At 36.9% G+C, this 24,429-nt stretch overlaps 2 protein-coding genes across 2 annotated transcripts in view; both read right to left on the reverse strand.

Moving 5' to 3' along the window:
• Positions 1-24,429, reverse strand: part of LOC145407423 (uncharacterized) — a 583,744-nt gene that overhangs the window by 342,652 nt on the left and 216,663 nt on the right. The window lies entirely within an intron of this gene.
• The window catches only part of LOC145406083 (ionotropic receptor 93a-like), a 99,934-nt gene continuing 80,990 nt past the window's right edge, over positions 5,486-24,429 (reverse strand). Inside the window, exons 4-5 of the mRNA XM_080277272.1 lie at positions 23,165-23,294; positions 5,486-5,626 (exon numbers count right to left, since the gene is read on the reverse strand). Coding sequence (XP_080133398.1) covers positions 5,486-5,626; positions 23,165-23,294 — 271 coding nt within the window. The remainder of the gene's footprint in view (positions 5,627-23,164; positions 23,295-24,429) is intronic.

Below are 24,429 nucleotides of genomic sequence, written 5' to 3' on the forward strand. Positions count from 1 at the left end.
ATGCTAGTGAGTATAAGGTATATATATATATATATATATATATATATATATATATATATATATATATATATATTTATATATATATATATTCTTGTTGGTATTTTTAGTTATTTGTTTTCGGGGGAGCGGCAATAACCCTCTGCCAACCCACTTGTTGTCACGTAGGGATCACGTTTTAGTTGGTTATAAGGTTACCACCCAGCCTTGAAATGCTTTCCTGGTCACAGAAAATCATTTGGCCTGCCACTCAATGTAGAGCTACCCTAAAAACAAAGTATCACTACACTAAGTGGGTGGATGATGAGCGCTCCCACCATGTGGAGAGGATGAAGAGTGAGACACTGACGAGGAGAGTGTATGTGAGTGAGGTGGAGGGGGGGAGAGGGAGAGGGAGGTCAAGGATGAGATGGAGGGATGGAGAGGAGAGGTATAATAGATAGGAGGATGTGAGCTGGGAGCAGGGCAATGAAATGGCGGGAGACAGGGCGAAAAGGCGATTTATTTGTGGTCACCCCTTACGGTGCAATATATATATATATATATATATATATATATATATATATATATATATATTGTGTGTGTGTGTGTGTGTGTGTGTGTGTGTGTGTGTGTGTGTGTGTGTTGAGAAGAAGTAACCCAATTAACCAAAGGCTTCAAGACCGCAAAGTTGCTCCATCCAAGAAAAAGAAAAAAAGTAAAGATTCAAGATCCTTTTATTTCGAGATCCCTAGACATTACGTTTGAAAGACTGGAGATCATAGATAGACGCAAATAAAGACTGAAGAAGACAGTTCCAGACTTGAACTGAAAGATTCAAGATCCTTTTATTTCGAGATCCCTAGACATATTACTTTTGAAAGACTGGAGATCATAGATAGACGCAAATAAAGACTGAAGAAGACAGTTCCAGACTTGAAGTGTTGCATGCATAAGTACTAGACTTGTATGTAAACTCTTGCATTAGAGACCTAGAAATATAAGGAGTGAGAGTGCATTGCCAGACGGGGAATTTACACTCGCTATTATGGAAGAAGAATGCAGGCAAGCAGTTTAGAAAAGCAATGACCAATGAGATGGCAATATTTATTAGTTAATGATGCAACAGTGCTACGAATGGATAGATGTTGAAAGGAGTCGGTAAGAGGAGAGGAGTTACTGATACGAAAAACGCTATGATTCCGCCCTGTTAAGGAGAACTGTGAAAGTCCAGTCATCACACATGTGCGAGTTACAAAGGGGCGAATAAAACCGTTGTAGCAGCTTTGCAGGAGTAAATGAGGCACGGAGTCGGCATAACACACCTACTCTTTTGGAAGCAGATTTTGCATGAAAGGTAATGGAATGTTTGCATGACAGCCAACCCCATAGCGAGAAGCTTCCCTATCGTTGAATCAGCCGACATAGCTCCATTCCATTGCCTCCTCATTCTCCTGATATTATGCTAATAGATGGGTTTTTATGTATTTATATAAATTAGCAGCGTATGCAAAGCAGATTAAGAGATTCAAAGAGTTAGGACACTAAGCTGAAGTAACACTTGTTTCCATAATTGCTAGACTTCATAACACAATGAAATCCACTACCTCTTATATATTCTATGTGCTATCAATGGATTGAATGTATACTCTTACTGAATGAAACAAAAGTATTCGGGGCCTCAGTGCTAATCACCCGCCAAAATATGTTGTTGGTTAAGTACAAGCTACCTACAAACCAAATTTGAAGAAATTTATCAAAAATCTGTAGAATTTAGTCGCGAAGTTTCACAAAAAGCTAATTCGTTACGGATTGGTGAAAATTTATCCACAACGTATCGAGATAGTTTGGCAACACACACACACACACACACACACACACACACACACACACACACACACACACACACAGGAGGAGGAATTATAATATTAACTAAGAAAAATCTAAAAGTCAATGAAATAAAACTAGATATACCATCACAAGTAGAACTGATTGCAGTAGAGATCAACACATCTGAAGGTAAAGTAATTGTAGCCAATTTATACATGCCACCCAGATCAAACACATGGGAAAGAGATGAATATGAGGACCTGCCAGATAGTACAATTCAGAGTTTAAGATCATTACTACATAAAATGGAAGAGAAATCGGAAAGAATTATACTAACTGGGGACTTTAATACAAATATAAATTGGAATACTCTAGATATAATTAGCCAAGAAAGCTGTTGGGACCAAAAGCTCCTGGATCTCGTGCAAGAGTTTTTCCTAACGTAACATGTGGGGGAAACCACCAGAAAAAGAGGACTTCATGTACCTTCAGTGCTAGATCTAATATTTACTAGGCAAGAAAACGATACTGACAGTTTAATATATCACCCTCCACTCGGCAAAAGCGATCATGCAGTACTAAATTATAACTTCAGGATACCATATGGCATAGTAAACAGCAATGACAGTTACAAAAAGAGCCTAAACTATAAAAAGAGAAATTATCAAGACCTAAAGAAGTATTTCTTAGAAGTTGATTGGGAAAATGAGCTTAGAGGACAAGATTTAAATGCTGTATATAAAAAATTCTGTGAATTTTATGAAATAGGAGTCCAGAAGTACATCCCACAGCACAAAGAAGCAGATAAGAAAATACAGAAATGGTTCAATACAGAATGTAAAAAATCAAAAGAAAGAAGAGATTTGTTGTGGAATAGATACAGAAAACACAATAGTGAAAGGGCGTATAATAATTACAAACAGGCAAGAAACGATTACACAAGAATAAGGAGGGAAGCCCCAAAACAGTTTGAGGAGGATATAATAAATAAAAGTAGTGATCAACCAAAGCTGTTTTATAGCTATATCAGAAGCAAAACCAAAGTAAAAGATACAATACAATCAATTACGGACGAGGGAATCACTTATACACAAGAGAAAGATATTTGTGAAGCACTAAATAAGAATTTCCAATTAGTTTTTACAGAAGAAAAAATTTTTGAAAGGGACTATGTGGAACATGCATGTCCACACATACTACCAGATATACAAATATCAGAAATAGTAATACAGGAGTAGTTAAGTAAATTAGACAGAGGAAAAGCAAGTGGTCCTGATGAAATTTCATGTTGGGTACTACGAGAATGTGCAAAGGAGTTAAGTAAACCATTATTTTTAATTTTCAAGAAATCCTTTAGTCAAGGTAAACTACCTGATATTTGGAAAAAAGCAAATATTGTCCCCTTATTCAAGAAAGGAAATAGACAAAATCCACTCAACTACCGACCAGTATCACTGGCCAGTGTTGTAAGCAAGGTATTAGAAAAGCTTATAAGAAAAGCTTGGGTAAATCATCTAGAAGAACACAGTATGATAACAGAAAGATAGTTTGGTTTCAGAAAAGGAAAATCATGTGTTACTAATCTGTTGAGCTACTATGACAGAGTAACAAACACAATACAGGAAAGGGAAGGATGGGTGGACAGTATCTATTTAGATTTCAAGAAAGCTTTTGACACAGTACCACACCAAAGACTTTTATGGAAACTGTACCATCAAGGAGGAATTCGAGGCAAACTGTTTTGTTGGATGCAAGACTTTCTCATAAAAAGAGACATGAGAACAGTACTAAGAGGAAACTACTCATCATGGAAAGAAGTGAATAGTGGAGTACCACAGGGTTCAGTGCTGGCACCAATCATGTTTTTAGTGTATATAAATGATATAAACAGTAACACTGGAAATGAGAGCTATCTGAATATGTTTGCAGATGATGCAAAAATACAAAGGAGAATTACTAACACAGACTCTTGTAAGGAGCTAGAAGAAGAATTAAATAAACTTCATGAATGGAGTAGTACATGGCAAATGGAATTCAATGTGGACAAGTGTCATGTAATCAAATTTGGTAAAAGTGGAAAAAGACCTGATTGGGATTATAGGTTAGGAAATAAAACCCTATACACATCAGAAAGAGAGATTGACCTAGGTGTGATTATCAATAACAGACTATCTCCGGCTACCACATCAGCGAGAAGGTACGGAACATGTATACACTGCTTGCAAATATGAGAATAGCATTCACATACATAAATGAAGACACGCTAAGAAGGATAATAACATCATTCATCAGACCAACCCTGGAATATGCATCTGTAGTCTGGAGTCCTCATCTCAAAAAGCACATAGACAAGATTGAAACCGCTACAAGATGGATACCAAGCTTAAGGGACCAAAGCTACGAAGAAAGACTAAATACAGTAAACTGAATCTACCAACACTACAGGAGAGAAGGAAAAGTGGTGACATGATAATGCTATATAAGTGCATATCAGGGAAGGAGAAAATAGACATAAATGATTACTTAACATATGGAGAAGCATCAGCGAGAGGACACTGAAAAAAACTGCATAAGAAGAGAGGTGATAAAGACGTAAGGAAATTCAGTTTCCCAAACAGAGCAATTGATCAATGGAATGCACTACCGAATGAAATAGTGTGTGCCAAAACAATTCACAAATTTAAGGATATGTACGATAAATATGGTTTAAGACACGGGACAGTACGAGCTTGACTCATTCCTGTAAAGATACAATTAGGTAAAAACAATTAGGTAAGAACACACACACACACACACACACACACACACACACACAACAATATTGCCTCACCTTGGTAAAGGCGGGTGATAACTAGAAACCATTCAGACAGTGAATGCCTCCACCAACACCAATTAACTTATTCTAGGACTTACTGCAGTAAGACATCTTTCCCTCCAGAGGAAAGCTGTTACAGACCCACAAAGTTAATTAATTCTACTGTCTAGTATGCCCTGTTATACCATCTCAGAAACAGGATAACTCCTCCAACGCCAATAAAACTGGTGATTTATTCTGTCAGCAGGATCCAGATCCTCCTTAGTATCTAATTAACTCTTCGTTGACTTATTGTCCATCTATCCACGAGATTTTATTGAAATACGATAACAACTTTTTGAGACACTGCACAAACACACAAGCAGACATGGATGGATACATATTCTTTGGCCATCTTCGCTGGCCGTGTGATGTATTATTATTATTTTTTTCCACTATATAACTCGCTTTAGAAAGATTAAGGACTGAACATTTATTAAGCTTCATATTTAGGTGAATAATTTTTTAACACCATATATATATATATATATATATATATATATATATATATATATATATATATATATATATATATATATATATATATACTGTGTATATATATATAGTACAGGACGTAACTTTACTCCACCTAAATATGAACTGAAAAAAAAAAAAAATCGTCAAATGATTTATTTGCTAGACAACACTGGACTCATTATCCAGAGTATAATGAAAATCTTACACATTCAGTGATATATTTATATTCTTCTGTAAATCAGCATTTTAGTTGATTTAATCGCACATATTATTGTGAATGGACAGTTTAAAAAATGATACATATTATCTATCTTCTTTGCATTGTGCCGTCTTATGCACGTTTATTCATTAAAGATTTTCAGATGCCGATGCTAACGTTGGTCGACCCTTGCACAGTATCAGCACCGGCTTGGCAGCAACCCAGGTGACTTCTAATAGGAAGATTAAGAATCCAATAAGGGAGCCGATACCAAGTACGACAAACATGCCCTGAAACATACAATAATTATTTTTTGAGGAGTCATATGTTTCAACCAAGACACTGATGGCAGTGTATTTATTTATTTTTTATTCATTTAAGCAACCAACAGAATATTCAAGCCTTTAAAAACTTCCAATAGTGATCGCAATCATGAAGGATACATCTAACATCGCCCTTAAAAATAACCTATTGGAAGCTCGGCATAACTGTCAAGAGATACCGTAGTAATAATGAAGCGAAATATATTTACGATCCTTATTTTTAGTACCAAGTGTTCACTTTATGACTGAGCTCCCTTGCATTTACGATTGGGCATTTGGAAATCCCGCGCTCACAGGCAAATCAGCTGAGAGTTGCATGGCATACCCGCCCCATGCACACAGTTTCCCGCGCCGGTGGTGCCAATATAGCAGTTTTCCCTCTAAATCTGGAGGTTTCGTTTGTAATTTAGCTGGTAAGATATTGATTTAGTGGCTAGCGGGATTGCATTCTCATCTGACGGTTTGGAATCTCGCAAATTCAGCGAATAAAATTAATGAACTTGTAATCAGTCTGCCTCCCACTCGTAAGCATGTACGTATGTTACACTACTGCATATGTTCAGTTCACGTTCATTGGTTCATGTTCACGTCTGTTTCCTGTCAGTTCGGTCATACTGAGCGTCGGTGAGTCGGTTTCTGCCCTCGGTGAATCAGTTTACAGCTTTTGATTGTGACGGATGTACTGTTGCTTTCAGTATTCCTAGAACACATAATCATTTATCGAGGCCTGGAAATCACATGTATTCTCAAATGCATTGATGACTAACTTCAGCATGAGCTAGTAAGTAATTCCGGCTTCCCATGTTTAATTTTTCCATACACATGGAATGCCCTGTTGTATAGCCAGATCTCGATACCGACTAATGTGTCCAAGGAACAGTGAAGGCAATTGTATTTTTTATTATTCTTTTTCTTGAAGTAATTAAGTTAATTGTATCGAATTATGAAACATTTAACTCTTGATTAGTTTCTCAGACTGTGTGAATTAATGTTTTCTTAGTAAGTTTTATATAATTGACAATATTTAAAAATCTAGCGGGTTTTTACCCAAATCTAGCGGTTTTTTTTTTTTTTTTTTTTTTCCTATCGACCATTGGTGCTGGAGCCCCTGGTCATTAAGGCAATATATATATATGTATATATATTGACATATATACACATATATATACGAACATATATATATACATACTTACATACATACACACATCCATGCATATGAACATACACACTTTCATGCACACGTACATATATATATAATAATTTTTATTTTATTATTTTTTTGTATTTTTATTTTTATTTTTATTTATTTTTTAATATTTTTAACCTTATATGACTTATAATCAAAAAGGTTTTTTGAGTCCAGCCTAGTGGGTTTTGAAATTCGGAGTTGGCAACACTGTCCCATGCTTTTGCCAGTCTCACCCGCCTGCTTGTTCAGCATACAACCTCTGTGCGTCTGTGTGCATTAGCGCCCAGGATACTACTATTTCTCCTGTTCTTCATATTTTGCACCCCTAGTGCCACCACCGTGATGTCTTGTAAACGCCCTGCAACATCTGGTGCTGGTGATATGAAGCCAAAGAAAGCAAGAACGTCCTTAACCCTGAAGTCTAAGCTTAATATTGTGAAGTGGCACGAAGCAGTTGAGGGGGCAAACTCCATCGCTCGTTCCATGAGTCTTACACAGTCGACTGTATCGACTGTTATAAAGCATGCTGTCAACATTAAGAAAGCTGGGGAGACAAGCACGACTCTACAATACATAAAACATCATCATTATTATTGCATATTAGATCACTTGTATGGGTCTTGGGTTCCTTATACAAGAGTTCAGGAACACATCCCTATTTTTCCCATTAAATCTTAATTTCGCTTTACGATATTTCGGTTTACGATTGCCTTTCTAGGAACGCATACCAATTGTAAAACGAGGGAGACCTGTATATGGAATAGTCGAAAAAAAGGACAATTAAATTTTGTAATCTCCTCCAGGGCAATTTCTGATTTAGCAAGGCAACATATGCCTCCTTTGGGTCTGAAATTTTGAATCAAGATATAACCAGGAAAATTAAATCTAGCTAAATCAGAGGTGGAGCTTACTTGTGTCTCTGTCAGAAAGAGCAGATCAGGGGATTCAGTCTGGAGGAATTTTGAACAGAGTTGGTGTTGGAGTGAAGTCCGCTAATATTGCAAAAGAAAATTTTACTGCACTGATGAGCAGATTTAGGGCGCCACAACACTGGAGGTGGCACAGTCGCTTGATGGCCGGGAGGGCCCTGTGCAAACGACCCAACCCTGCTGGTGGTGGTCACCCGAGAAACCACCGCACTGATTCCCAGTATAGCAGCAGCCATGGTTCTTTTTATGGGGGGGAGGGAGAACAGGGATGTGTTGTGGAATGGGTATCTGTAATGACAAAATCGGTGTTTTTTGGAGAGAGGATAGCTGGTTTAAGGTAATGTAATATAATGTGGATGTGTGTGTTGTGTAAAGAGGGCAGCCTGATGCCCTCCGGAGTGTGAGGCAGAAAGATGTGTAACCAGCTACCAAGGCCTAGGAGAGAAAATGGAATCCAGGCTATTCCTTGAGTCTCCTGTAACCTTGGCGGTAGTACTTCCCTGGGCGTGGCTGCCTACCCCTACTACTCACATAATTGTAGGGGATCTTAACATGCCAACGATGCATTTGCAAAATCAGATGGGGGATGCAGGGACAGAGGAATTTCTAGAGGTAGTACATGATAATTTCCTTTGTAAGTATATCAAGGAACTAATCAGAGGTAATAATATACTAGATATGGATTTATCTAAGAAAGAAAAGGTCATTAGTGATATACAAGTTGGTGGACAATTTGGTAAAAGTGATCAAGAAATTACGTACAACTTTATTTGAGATGTTTGTTGTTCTGAAAATCCCTCAACCATTCCTAATTTTTGTCAAGATTTTGATGGATTAAGAGCTTATCTTAGAACTGTGTTCCATGGGGAGACTAGTTACTTTAGAGAGAGCCAAGTCAGTAAGGAACCCCAGGTCATACAGGCCACTGGGGAAGGTCAGGTCATAGGTGAGGGACATGGTAAAGATGGGAGTATAGTTCAGGGGATGGAGATTAATTCAGGTCCAGTACCAAGCAGCTTATTCAGCCAGTGAGAAATGTGTTAGTAAATATAATACACAGAGGCCAAGATAGATATATCCCTTCAAAACCATTTAGAACGTATAATTCAGAACCAAAATGATTATACAACAGACTGAAATCTCTCATTGGCTAAAGGAAAGGAATATACAGAAAAATAAAAACGTGGAAAGGAATACTTACGTAACCAGTACGAGATTTTGAAAAGAGAAGTAAAGAGGGAGATACGAAACCAAAAGCAAGGTAATGAAATTAAGGTTGCTAGTGAACTGAAAGAATATCCCAAGGGTTTTTACTAAATCTACTGTACAGAACTAAAAATAAAGATAGGATAGGACCCCTCAAAACAGAATCAGGTAACATTAACAGTGACAATAAAGACATGAGCTCTATCCTAAATAATTACTTTGTATCAGTATTTACCAATGAAAATATCAAACTGGCCCCTTAAGCAGCAAATATTGCCGATGATAATATGGATAATATTCTTAGTAAAGAAGAACATTAGTAAGGAGCACATACTGAAAGAAATTAGTAAGCTAAAACCTCAATAATCGCCAGGTCTGGATGATATATATGCAAAAATCATAAAGGAAACCAAAGAACAGTTATGTCAGCCACTTTTAACGTTACTGAATGATTTTTTAAATTCAGGAGAAGTTCCAGATGCGTGGAAGACAACAAACGTAGTGCCCATTAAAAAAAAAAAAAAAAAAAAATGATAAAGCAGTTGCGCCAAATTATCGTCCTATATGTCAAATGTCAATAGTAGGAAAAATGCTGGAGTCAATTTTGCATATAACATAAGGGAACCCTTAGAAAGGTTTAATCTTATAGAGTCATTACTGATTTTACGATGATTCGGTTTACGATAATTCGCTACAACGATAATAGAAAAGTTCCACCCCAAAATTCGATTTACAATAAATTTCCCGCTATAACGATTTTGCCATCGGAAAGCACCAGGCACACGCAAGGTGACTGTCACTTGTCTCAGGCAAGATGGCGGCCCCAGCGTGCAGCGCACGTGAGGGTTACGTTCCCAGACCCTTCGCGTATGTGGTAAATTCACGTATACGTTCTGCCCATGTGTGCATGTACAGTAATTATGCATGTGTATTAAGTGTATTACATCTGAATAATACTGTTTATACACTACATACACCTAATAAACTGGCATAAAGTATGAAAAACAACAAAAATGTAAGAAATTTAACACTGAAAGCTGACAAGCACAGGCGTAGGTGGAGACACTTTAGCAGTCTGGTGCAATAGCCTTCACTACCTCCCGTGTTCTACATTCTGCCTTCTTTATTGTATGAACAGTTGACTCATTCACCCCAAACATACAGTTCTGAGACAATTCAAAGGCGTAGGTGGAGACACTTTAGCTCAGTCTGGTGCACTAGCCCTCACTGCCTCCTGTATGCTATGTTCTGCCTTCTTTAGTGTATGAACAGTTGACTCATTCACCCCAAACATAAGGTTCTGAGACAATTCACCATCAAGTCAGTTCACCATCAAAACATGGACGATTCCAAGTCAGGACAATTCACACCCTGGACGATTCCCCGTCATTCTATTAATATACTTAGTATTGATTAATTAATCCTTTAATAAAAAAAATTAAAGAGGGATTTTATAACTCTTATAAGTAAAAAACTAGCGTACTGTACTTGCTAAATAAACTGGTATGTAAATAAATGACGGGGAATCGTCCTGACAGCGAACTGTCGCCGACATTCCTTCCCCAAGTTTGTCCAACACTTTAACTTTCTCTGTCAGCGACATCACTTTATGAGTCCGTTTTGGTGTGTTACCACATGCATCTCTAGCACTACACTTAGGCCTCATATTGGCAAACAAGGCAAGCAATCACTGGAAGGCAGAAAAATAAGCCACAAATAACAATTCGCAAGTCACTCATGGGTCGACCATCGGATTCAAACTGACTGTGTGGTGCGTGGTAGACCGACCTCCCAAACACACACACACACACACACACACACACACATATGTATGCACATGGGGAGCAGGTAGGCATTTTTATATTTTCTCTCATATATTAAAATTATTTATTTGAATACTATAATTTTATGTTTTAATTATTGTACGAAAAATTCGTGGATAACCGAAATTGCGTGAAAATAGTTCATGTGAATTAAGGGATTACTTCTGTGGATTTGTGTGCCCAATGGTAAGGAGTGTGCCAGCGTAGGTGCCTGTGCTATGGTTGATGCAGGTATGGGTCCCAGTGCCAAGGTTGGTGCAGGTATGGGCTGGATTCCCCTCCCTCTAACCTGTTCCTGTCTGACTCAGAGGCTGACCACTTGTGCCTGTAAGTATAGGCTGTCCCCCAGCTTCGGGAGGGACAACTTGGAGACGACTTGGACCAACACAGCAAGGAATGAAAGTGGGTTGTCATTTATGGTTCAGTCTTGGTTTGGTGAATTTGGGAAGTTGAGCTGACGTAACCCCCCTTTTATAATGGGTTTCAACCTCCTGATTTACGATAAAATCGGTATATGATAAGGTATGACCTGATGTACCCCCATTGTTAAACGAGTAATGACTGTAATCGACAAGTCGCTTGTTTTGTTCAGGGGACGTCTTGCCTTCACTCAGTACATTCTCTCAAAGAGACATCGTTTTGGAATAAAGTTTTTCGTTTTGTGTGATTGCAAGACTGGATACATGCTGAATTTCACTGTGTATACAGCAAGTGATGCAGTTTTGTCAAAGGATGATACCCCATGGTTTCTCTGGCTCAGTTGTCAAGAAGCTAATAGAAAGGCACTTTGGTGGCAACCATATTCTTTACATTAATATTTATGACACGGCACGAAGTCTTGCAAATTACCTGCGAGGACACCAAATTGGATCGTGTGGCACTGTCCTTGCAAAGAGGAAGCATTGGCCATCCTTTCACAAAGGCATCATGAAGGGGGAGTGCAGGACCTTGAAATCAGGTAACTCCTAGCAATTCACTGGCACGATAAGAGAAAGGTGAATGTCCTCTCCTCGGTCCATGAAGGTAAGTTGATTGACACAGGCAATGTCGATAAGAGAATGAGGCAGCCAGTCTTCAAGCCTGATGCTGTTATCAACTGTAACGTGAACATGCGACTTGTTGATAAATCAGAAATGCAGATCAGCACCTTTGACTATCTGAGAAGGTGTTGTAAGTGGTATAAGAAGGCATTCCTACATTTACTGGACATCTGTGTACTGAATGCCTTCATTCTTTACAAGGAGGTTACACAGACCAGCACATCCGTCAGACAGTTCGAGAAGGATGTAATTTTCGGCCTTCTGAAAAGGTATGGACAGGTACAGTAAATCCTTCCGTGAAATGGAGGCACAGTGTACAGCAACTGCATGACCGCCTGTAGTGCAGGGACTACCTCAGCAGACATTTCATGGAAATACTTGCGCCAATTCATTGCACCGACTACAGCAACGCCGTATTACGAGGTGGTGGTGTGCTGAATGTGAGGTTGCACCATGCACTGACTGTTTCTTCAATTTCCACTCAAAGACCAAGTGGTAGGAGGCTGGGTGTTATGTGTAGGTTAGTTTTGTACATACCGGTATGTTGTTTTTTGTGTAAATGGAAAGAATGATTTCACTACTCTGCATATACTTATGTAAATAATGGAGGCAGAAAGTTTGTTTCATGATAAACTCTCAGCCTTATTTTATTTTGAAAACATTTGTTTCTCACAATGAAGTATAACTCAAAGGAAAGAGAAAGTCATAGTGGTAAGTATTTCTGGTTATGGGCAGTACTTTAATGACTACCTGTACTTTGTTCACAATTTTTTATTTGTTGTAGTACAGTACTTGTAGTGGTAGTAGTAGCAGTAGTATGTGTTGTAGGTGTGGTAGTAATAGTAGTAGTTGTGGTACTTGTCACAATAGTAGTGTTGATAGTGGTAGTTGTAGTATTAGTAGTAGATGTTGTAGTGGTAGTTGTACTTCTAGTAATAACAATATTGTTTCTAGTAGTTTTAATACCCAGACTTCTACTTCCTCAGTGATACCAGAATCGAGCAACAATCCTAGCCAAACATACTTTTCCGTGTGTGTGTGTGTTCTTACCTAATTGTTCTTACCTAATTGTATCTTTACAGGAATGAGTCAAGCTCGTACTGTCCCGTGTCTTAAACCATATTTATCGTACATATCCTTAAATTTGTGAATTGTTTTGGCGCACACTATTTCATTCGGTAGTGCATTCCACTGATCAGTTGCTCTGTTTGTGAAACTGAATTTCCTCACGTCTTTATCACCTTTCTTCTTAAGCAGTTTTTTGCAGTGTCCTCTTGCTGATGCTTCCCCATATGTTAAGTAATCATTTATGTCTATTTTCTCCTTCCCTGACATGCATTTATATAGCATTATCAGGTCACCTCTTTTCCTTCTCTCCTGTAGTGTTGGTAGATTCAGTTTATTTAGTCGTCGTAGCTTAGATCCCTTAAGCTTGGTATCCATCTTGTAGCGGCCCTTTGAACTTTTTCAATCTTGTCTATGTGTTTTTTGAGATGAGAACTCCAGACTACTGATGCATACTCCAGGGTTGGTCTGATGAATAATGTTATTATCCTTCTTAGCATGTCTTCATTTATGAATGTGAATGCTATTCTCATATTTGCAAGCAGTGTATACATGTTCCGTACCTTCTCACTGATGTGGTCAACCGGAGATAGTCTGTTATTGATAATCATACCTAGGTCCTTCTCTCTTTCTGATGTGTGTAGGGTTTTATTTCCTAACGTATAATCCCAATCAAGTCTTTTTCCACTTTTACCAAACTTGATTACATGACACTTGTCCACATTGAATTCCATTTGCCATGTATTACTCCATTCATGAAGTTTATTTAATTCTTCTTGTAGCTCTTTACAAGAGTCTGTGTTAGTAATTCTCCTTTGTATTTTTGCATCATCAGCAAACATATTTAGATAGCTTTCATTTCCAGTGTTACTGTCTATATCATTTATATACACTAAAAACATGATTGGTGCCAGCACTGAGCCCTGTGGTACTCCACTAGTCACTTCTTTCCCTGATGAGTAGTTTCTCCTTAGTACTGTTCTCATTTATCTTTTTATGAGAAAATCTTGCGTCCAACAAAACAGTTTGCCTCGAATTCCTCCTTGATGGTACAGTTTCCATAAAAGTCTTTGGTGTGGTACTGTGTCAAATGCTTTCTTGAAATCTAAATAGATACTGTCCACCCATCCTTCTCTTTCCTGTATTGTGTCTGTTACTGTCATAGTAGCTCAACAGATTAGTAACACATGATTTTCCTTTTCTGAAACCAAACTGTCTTTTTGTATCATATTGTGTTCTTCTAGATGATTTACCCAAGCTTTTCTTATAAGCTTTTCTAATACCTTGCTTACAACACTGGTCAGTGATACTGGTCGGTAGTTGAGTGGATTTTGTCTATTCCCTTTCTTGAATAAGGGGACAATATTTGCTTTCTTCCAAATATCAGGTAGTTTACCTTGACTCAAGGATTTCTTGAAAATTAAAAATAATGGTTTACTTAACTCCTTTGCACATTCTCGTAATACCCAACATGAGTTTTCATCAGGACCATTTCCTTTTCCTCTGTCTAATTTACTTAACTCCTCCTGTATTAGTTTTTCTGCTATTTGTATATCTGGTAGTATGTGTGGGGATGCATGTACCACACAGTCCCTCTCAATTTTTTTTTTTTCTGTAAAAACTGATTGGAAATTCTTATTTAGTGCTTCACAAATATCTTTCTCTTGTGTATAGGTGATTCCCTCGTCCGTAATGGATTGTATTTTATCTTTTACTTTGGGTTTGCTTCTGATGTAGCTGTAAAATAGCTTCGGTTGATCACTACTTTTATTTATGATATCCTCCTCAAACTGTTTTTGGGCTTCCCTCCTTATTCTTGTATAATAGTTTCTTGCCTGTTTGTAATTATTATATGTCCTTTCACTATTGTGTCTTCTGTATCTATTCCACAACAAATCTCTTCTTTCTTTTGATTTTTTACATTCTGTATTGAACCATTTCTTTATTTTCTTTTCTGCTTCTTTGTGCTGTGGGACTTATTTCTGGACTCCTATTTCATAAATTTCACAGAATTATTTATAAACAGCATTTAAATCTTGTCCTCTAAGCTCATTTTCCCAATCAACTTCTAAGAAATACTTCTTTAGGTCATGATAATTTCCCTTTTTATAATTTAGGCTCTTTTTGTAACTTTCATTGCTGTTAACTATGTCATATGCTATCCTGAAGTTGCAATTTAGTACTGCATGGTAGCTTTTGCCGAGTGAAGGGTGATATATTGAACTGCCAATATCAATTTCTTGCCTAGTAAATATGAGATCTAGCATTGAAGGTAGATCGAGTCCTCTTTTTCTGGTGGTTTCCCTCACATGGTGCGTTAGGAAAAAGTCTTGCACGAAATCCAGGAGCTTTTGGTCCCAACAGCTTTCCTGGCTTATTATATCTAGAGTATTCCAATTTATATTTATATTAAAATCTCCAGTTAGTATAATTCTTTCCGATTTCTCTTCCATTTTATGTAGTAATGCTCTTAAACTCTGAATTGTACTCTCTGCCAGGTCCTCATATTCGTCTCTTTCCCATGTGTTTCATCTGGGTGGCATATACAAATTGGCTACAATTACTTTACCTTCAGATGTGTTGATCTCTACTGCAATCACTTCTACTTGTGAGGGTTTATCTAGTTCTATTTCTTTGACTTTTAGATTTTTCTTAGTTAATATTATAATTCCTCCTCCTTTTTTTAAGTTTCTGTCTCTTCTCCATATATTATATTCCTCTAAGTTTAGTATGTCATTTGATATCATTGGTGTTAATTTTGTTTCAGTTAGGCATATTATATGTGGTTCATTTTCTCTGACATTATCATTCATCTCTAATAATTTAGATACCATACCATCCACATTTGAGTACATCAACTTAATCGTCTTGTTTATATACTTGTCATGACATGGTTCTACTACCTTCCTCCTTTTTATTCCCTCCTGTTTATGTACCACTTTCGTACCTGCAATCCTATTACTTTGTAAAAAAAAAAAATGTGTTCTCCTCTTCTGATCTTCCCTCATTTTTTGTTTTTCTTCCTCCATCTTCTCTTTCAGTAATTCCAGTTCCTCTTGTGTTTGGCATCTTTTTATCCATAAATTTTTGAACTCGTCTTTTTCCATAAGTTTCTTTGCATTTTTTAGTATCTTCTCCACTATGTTTACACTCTGGAAAGTTACCTTTAGAGGTCTTGACTTGCTTTTCTCGTATTTCCCTAACCTTTTGTGTTCCTCTATGTCTTTACTACAGATTTCATCTGATACTTCTTTCAATAAGCTCATTACATTTGCCATCTTCTTTTTGTCTCTTGAGATCTTGTTTTTCACTTCTTCCTCTTCTATACCAGTTATTATTATAGATTTGTTGATATCTACTGAATCTCTGACTAACTTAGGATTGTTTTGGATTATTCATTTCACTTCCTTTTTAATGCTTTTTTCTTCCACCCTTGTTTCTAGTCTTTCTTTACTTTCACCATTTCAGCATACGTGGTTTCCACATCATTTTTGTAGCTTTGCACAGCTTGATTCACCTGTGTTATCTTCTCCTCAATGTCACTGCTCTGGTCTATCAGACTGCTTACTTGCCTAATTGTCTCTGTATCATTTTTGAACTCTTCCATATTACTCTCGTGGATGACTACTGTACTTGCCATTTCACTCATTTTCCTCCTAAGTGTACTCACTTCCACTGTTAGTTCACATATGGTTGTGTCTTTCTTGTTGACCTCCCTTCCTAGTTTTTCTATTTCTTCCTTTTGCAAGTGCATCTGCTTCTTTATTTCATCAATCTCATTCTGGAAAGCCATCTCCAGTCTGTGTACACGCTCTACCAGTTTATTGTGAGTCTCCATTTCAACCAGTTCTTGGTAGAGATCATCATCCTGCTTTCTACCTTTATCCCTTTTGTTTTCCAAATTTGCTTTACTAAAGTATGTGGCCATTTTGCAATACTAAAAGCACAGAGTACTTACATTCCCTGGGGCAGTTGTAGTCTAAACAATCAGCTGATTGAGTGCATTCTTTCGCTACTCGGTTCTCTTTTCTGTTTGAACAAGTCTTGTTTAAACTTTTCTTTTTTTCTTTTTTTAAATAGAAAACCATTTAGTCTAACCTGGTACAGAGCTTGACTCATATAAAGATACTAATTTAGGTAATGCCACTGGCCATGCTGGCTCGATATGGAGTGCTGTCGGTCCGCGTCTGCTCTCCTTGGTGCCTCGTGTGTGTGTGTGTTCTTACCTAATTGTATCTTTACAGGAATGAGTCAAGCTCGTACTGTCCCGTGTCTTAAACCATATTTATCGTACATATCCTTAAATTTGTGAATTGTTTTGGCATACAGTATTTCATTCGGTAGTGCATTCCATTGATCAATTGCTCTGTTTGTGAAACTGAATTTCCATACGTCTTTATCACTTCTCTTCTTATGCAGTTTTTTGCAGTGTCCTCTTGCTGATGCTTCTCCATATGTTAAGTAATCATTTATGTCTATTTTCTCCTTTCCTGATATGCACTTATATAGCATTATCATGTCACCTCTTTTCCTTCTCTCCTGTAGTGTTGGTAGATTCAGTTTATTTAGTCTTTCTTCGTAGCTTAGGTCCCTTAAGCTTGGTGTCCATCTTGTAGTGGCCCTTTGAACTTTTTCAATCTTGTCTATATGCTTTTTGAGATGAGGACTCCAGACTACTGATGCATATTCCAGGGTTGGTCTAATGAATGATGTTATTATCTTTCTTAGCATGTCTTCATTTATGTATGTGAATGCTATTCTCATATTTGCAAGCAGTGTATACATGTTCCGTACCTTCTCGCTGATGTAGTAGCCGGAGATAGTCTGTTATTGATAATCACACCTAGGTCTTTCTCTCTTTCTGATGTGTATAGGGTTTTATTTCCTAACTTATAATCCCAATCAGGTCTTTTTCCACTTTTACCAAACTTGATCACATGACACTTGTCCACATTGAATTCCATTTGCCATGTACTACTCCATTCATGAAGTTTATTTAATTCTTCTTGTAGCTCTTTACAAGAATCTGTGTTAGTAATTCTCCTTTGTATTTTTGCATCATCTGCAAACATATTCAGATAGCTCTCATTTCCAGTGTTATTGTTTATATCATTTATATACACTAAAAACATGATTGGTGCCTGTGGTACTCCACTAGTCACTTCTTTCCATGATGAGTAGTTTCCTCTTAGTACTGTCCTCATTTCTCTTTTTATGAGAAAGTTTTGCATCAAACAAAACAGAGTGCCTCGAATTCCTCCTTGATGGTACAGTTTCCATAAAAGTCTTTGGTGTGGTACTGTGTCAAAACCTTTCTTGAAATCTAAATAAATACTGTCCACCCATCCTTCCCTTTCCTGTATTGTGTTTGTTACTCTGTTATAGTAGCTCAACAGATTAGTAACACATGATTTTCCTTTTCTGAAACCAAACTGTCTTTCTGTTATCATACTGTGTTCTTCTAGATGATTTACCCAAGCTTCTCTTATAAGTTTTTCTAATACCTTGCTTACAATCGTCAGTGATACTGGTCGGTAGTTGAGTGGATTTTGTCTATTTCCTTTCTTGAATAAGGGGACAATATTTGCTTTTTTCCAAATATCAGGTAGTTTACCTTGACTCAAGGATTTCTTGAAAATTAAAAATAATGGTTTACTTAACTCCTTTGCACATTCTCGTAATACCCAACATGAAATTTCATCAGGACCACTTGCTTTTCCTCTGTCTAATTTACTTAACTCCTCCTGTATTACTTTTTCTGCTATTTGTATATCTGGTAGTATGTGTGGACATGCGTTTTCCACATAGTCCCTTTCAAAAATTTTTTCTTCTGTAAAAACTAATTGGAAATTCTTATTTAGTGCTTCACAAATAACTTTCTCTTGTGTATAAGTGATTCCCTCGTCCGTAATGGATTGTATTATATCTTTTACTTTGGTTTTGCTTCTGATATAGCTGTAAAACAGCTTTGGTTTATCATATCCTCCTCAAACTGTTTTGGAGCTTCCCTCCTTATTCTTGTATAGTCATTTCTTGCCTGTTTGTAATTATTATACGCCCTTTCACTATTGTGTCTTCTGTATCTATTCCACAACAAATCTCTTCTTTCTTTTGATTGTTTACATTCTATATTGAACCATTTCTGTATTTTCTTATCTGTTTCTTTGTGCTGTGGGATGTACTTCTGGACTCCTATTTCATAAAATTCACAAAAATTTTTATATACAGCATTTAAATCTTGTCCTCTAAGCTCATTTTCCCAATCAACTTCTAAGAAATACTTCTTTAGGTCTTGATAATTTCCCTTTTTATAGTTTAGGCTCTTTTTGTAACTGTCATTGCTGTTTACTATGTCATATGCTATCCTGAAGTTATAATTTAGTACTGCATGATCGCTTTTGCCGAGTGGAGGGTGATATATTAAACTGTCAATATCATTTTCTTGCCTAGTAAATATTAGATCTAGCACTGAAGGTACATCAAGTCCTCTTTTTCTGGTGGTTTCCCTCACATGTTGCGTTAAGAAAAACTCTTGTACGAGATCCAGGAGCTTTTGGTCCCAACAGCTTTCTTGGCTATTTATATCTAGAGTATTCCAATATATATTTGTATTGAAGTCCCCAGTTAGTATAATTCTTTCCGATTTCTCTTCCATTTTTTGTAGTAATGATCTTATACTCTGAATTGTACTCTCTGCCAGGTCCTCATATTCGTCTCTTTCCCATGTGTTTGATCTGGGTGGCATGTACAAATTGGCTACAATTACTTTACCTTCAGGTGTGTCGATCTCTACTGCAATCAGTTCTACTTGTGATGGTATATCTAGTTTTATTTCATTGACTTTTAGATTTTTCTTAGTTAATATTATAATTCCTCCTCCTTTTTTTAAAATTCTGTCTCTTCTCCATATATTGTATTCCTCTAAGTTTAGTATGTCATTGGATATCCTTGGTGTTAATTTTGTTTCAGTTAGGCATATTATTTGTGGTTCATTTTCTCTGACATAATCATTCATCTCTAGTAATTTAGATACCATTTCATCCACATTTGAGTACATCAACTTTATCTTCTTGTTTATATATTTGTCATGACATGGTTCTACTACTTTCCTCCTTTTTCTTCCATCCTGTTTGTGTACCACTTTTGTACCTGCAATCCTATTACTTTGTAAAAAAAAAAAAAAAAGTCTTCTCTTCTGATCTTCCCTCATTTTTTGTTTTTGCTTCCTCCCTTTTCTCTTTCAGTAATTCCAGTTCCTCTTGTGTTAGGCGTCTTTTTATCCATACATTTTTGAACTCCTCTTTTTCCATAAGATTCTTTGCATTTTTTAGTATCTCTTCCACAGTATTTACACTCTGGAAAGTCACCTTTAGAGGTCTTGTCTTGCTTTTCTCATATTTCCCTAACCTTTTGTGTTCCTCTATGTCTTTACTACAGATTTCCTCTGATACTTCTTTCAGTAAGCTCATTACATTTGCCATCTTCTTTTTGTCTCTTGGGATCTTGTTTTTCACTTCTTCCTCTTCTATACCAGTGATTACTATAGATTTGTTGATATCTACTGAATCTCTGACTAACTTTGGATTGTTTTGGATTATTCTTTTCACTTCCTTTTTAATGCTTTTTTCCTCCACCCTTGTTTCTAAGTCTTTCTTTACTTTCACCATTTCAGCATACATGGTTTCTACATCATTTTTGTAGTGTGTGTGTGTGTGAGAGAGAGAGAGAGAGAGAGAGAGAGAGAGAGAGAGAGAGAGAGAGAGAGAGAGTGTTTGTCTGTAAGGCATGAAGGGACGAACAGCCTGAGTTCAAGGTCGTTGCTATGGTGACCAGCCTACCTGCACCCAGTACGACCGATTATGGAAAAATATTCACGGAGACAGTTTTTGAAGTGGATTTTGGTCTCCTGGAAGTGTCATCGAAGTGTTTTCATTGTGGTGGCCTAGTGTAAGCCTTTGCTGTGTTACTGAACCTCTGCCACGTATACAGACACCAGCAAAAAAAAAAAAAAAAATTGCCCTCATTCCCCACTCACTCTCCCTACAAGCACTTCACGGACCATACGATGAATTGAGCTTGACGTCGAAGGATTGGTGAGCAATATGGGACCTTGTTTGTTATAACTGGTTATGTATTAACAGAGATATGAAGGTTTAAAAATAGACGATTTTCCCTATTTCTGTCGGGAATGCCCGGCTGTGGGGAGTGCTCGCGACAACATCTCCCGGATGGGAAAGGTTAAATAACAAAGAAATAAAAAAAATGGAATCCGAGAGAGATCTAGGAGTTATGGTTAGTATAGACCGCAAACCAAGGCAACAGAATATTAATTCGAGAAATAAAGCAAATAGGGTCCTAGGATTTATTTCGCGAAGCGTCAGCAATAGGATATCAAACTAATATTGAAACTTCATCTAGCATTAGTAAGGCCACATTTAGACTATGCTGTACAAATTTGATGTCGATACCACAGAATGGATATATATTCGTTAGTGAATATACAAAGAAGAATGACAAAAATGATACACTTTATTCGGAAGTTTTTAGATGACAACAAACTAAAAAGACTACATGTGTACTCACTAGAGAGGCGTAGAGTAAGGGGATGCTTATTGAGGTGTTTAAGTGGATGAAGGGGATAAATAAGGTAGATATTAGTAATGTACTTCAAGTTACCATACAGGATACAACTAGAAGTAATGATCTCAAACTAAATTCCGTTTTAGTAAGGAAATAGGTAGAAATTGGTTTGGCAATAGAGTAGTAGACGAGTGGAATAAGCTACCTAGTAATGTAGTTGCTGCCCCTTCCATTGAGAGTTTTAAGTATACGCTAGATAAGCATATGACAAATAAGGGGTGGGTATAAAGAAAAAAATCTTGTTACCAGTACTAATCCATTACTTTTTCTTTCCAGGTTACACAATGATATTCTCTTATTCTCTTTTCATACTATCCTATAAAACGTCCACGCCAGTTTCTCTGCACTGCGTGGTGTTCCTTCTGACTTTTTCCTGCGGGCTTCATTTGGTGGGTTGGGGGGCGGGGGAGAGCTTTGGTTTTTGCTATCCTTATATCATTCTAATAGTTCAGATACTCTTTTAGGAGCTGCCTAGCATGGGCCAGTTTGCCTAATGCAGTTATCCTCTCTTCTTATCTTCTTTTTCCTCTCTCTCTCTCTCTCTCTCTCTCTCTCTCTCTCTCTCTCTCTCTCAGATTTATAGTCGAAACGAAAATGGAATGAAATTTCGGCGAAAATATGGGGCCATCGCGATATTATCGGTTGATGAAGAGCAATGATGGTGATGATGATGGAATGGGAAACCTTGCATTGTGATCCCGTGTACAACGAAAAAAAAAAAAAAAATGGTTTTACGCATGGTATCCCCCAAGAGAATATATATATATATATATATATATATATATATATATATATATATATATATATATATATATATATATATATATATATATCCTCTTCAGTGTTGCCCTATGAGGAACGTAGGAGCCCAGGGCTAGGCAAGTTGGCCCTGACATTTAAAATAAGTCACTCATCTGTGACTGGCATTGCGTGAACAATAAACTCCAACCATCCCTTGGATATAAACCTGCACAGGCTCAATCCGACTGGTACGCTTTAATAGTTATATGGCTACCACCCAGCGTAGTTAATGGTTTCCTAGTGTACAGGAAACCATTTGGCTTGTCACTCAGTGTAGAGTCACACGTAGACAGAAGGAAGGGTAAAGAATGAAAGAAAGACAGACAGAAGAGGAAGGATGGAAAGAAGGAAGGGAGGAAAGGGCAGGTACCCGAGAGCAGCACTTGTATATATATATATATATATATATATATATATATATATATATATATATATATATATATATATATATATATATATATATGCGTCTCCACTGCAGATGTGTGTGAGAGAGAGAGAGAGAGAGAGAGATTAAATTAGGCAGTACAGTTCAGTGTGCCCATCAGGTTGGTCTAACTTCTCTTCACACATATTTTAAGATATTAACCTTATTTCCCTGGAAAAAAAAATGCAGTTTAAAAAATCAATGTTCATGCATCTCCGAAATGTGTAGCACACTGAAAAAATTAATAACTAAAAGGAAATGATATTTATCTGCTATCATTTTTTAACTGTGCATGTGGTATTGCCAAACAATGTACGGGACTAAAAGAAGACTTCTGTCAGTGAAGCAGGTGAATACATATATATATATATATATTTTTTTTACGTACCCATAAGTTACTGAGTGAGAGGACGGCAGTTACAGTGAAGACACTAGGAATGCTGATGCACGAGGTGGTGTTGGGCTGGGAATACAGCAGCCATTTCTCAAACAGACCAGTCTCCACCACATCTTCAAACCTGTCCAACAATTTCGCACCATCAGGATGATCGCATCATGAAGATCATCATCATCATCACTGATTATCATCATAATTATCACTGACAATCTTTCCCATCATAATAAGCAGCACCATAATCAGCATCACCTTTTTTTTATTTTTTATTATGTAACGTGAATTCTATTTTTGCTGCTGTCGGACGATCAAATGCGGCTTAAGGATATTTAGCAGTGAGGATGTTTAGTGACGTTTTCAACTCACCTGTACAATAGGAACATTCACAAACTCCCCAAAGTTGTCAATCTTCACCTGCTAAAATAAAACCGATTACATACATTCCAAGCCATGTCTTATGGTATTAATCAAATAACACTTTCAGACATATATGTCTATATATAATACTAACATGAAGTCGTTTGGCTGCAAAATATTTATAGGAATCAGATAAAGACTGAACGCACACACCCGTTCCAAGTTTTATTGTTGTCTTTCTGGAAACATTGATACTTTAGATTTCGGTTGGCGGCTTCGGCTTCTCATGATTTCGGCTTCAGAAATGCGCTTTTATATATATATATATATATATATATATATATATATATATATATATATATATATATATATATATAAAGGTATAGTCGGTACATTCCCTTTAGCATTTGCCAGATGAAACATTACTCTCTTAGATAACTAAATGTAAAGCGTTTCAAAGTAAACATGCAGCGAGAATGCTAACAGACCACTTGTCGTTTTTTTGCATTATAATAACTGTTCTGCAGTACAGTATTTTATTAAGTAGATCATATATGGAAAACTGGTATAATGACCAATAATTACAGTACTCAAGAATTTATATATTCTTCATTACTAAATGTTATAGAAGGGATTTTAGAAAATATATGGCTGTGCAAGCAGGGAATAGCTGACCGAGTTCCGATTTAATTACTAGGCGATCTCTGGACCTCCTGAGTTTGTGAATACGCCAGTCTGAAACGATTATCATAAGGCGTTGAAAACCGTCCGAATTTTACAAGAGCAAAATTTAAATGCGGAATAGAAGTGAAATTGTTTAAGTTTTATCTCACTGTTTTAAATGACATTGTTAGCCTTAAGAAACAACAGGAAAGAGAATCAGAAATGCTGGAAAACCATCA

Source organism: Coenobita brevimanus, chromosome 8 (assembly GCF_032717465.1).
Source record: "Coenobita brevimanus isolate Jiangsu-jjx chromosome 8, ASM3271746v2, whole genome shotgun sequence".
Lineage (NCBI taxonomy): Eukaryota > Metazoa > Arthropoda > Malacostraca > Decapoda > Coenobitidae > Coenobita > Coenobita brevimanus.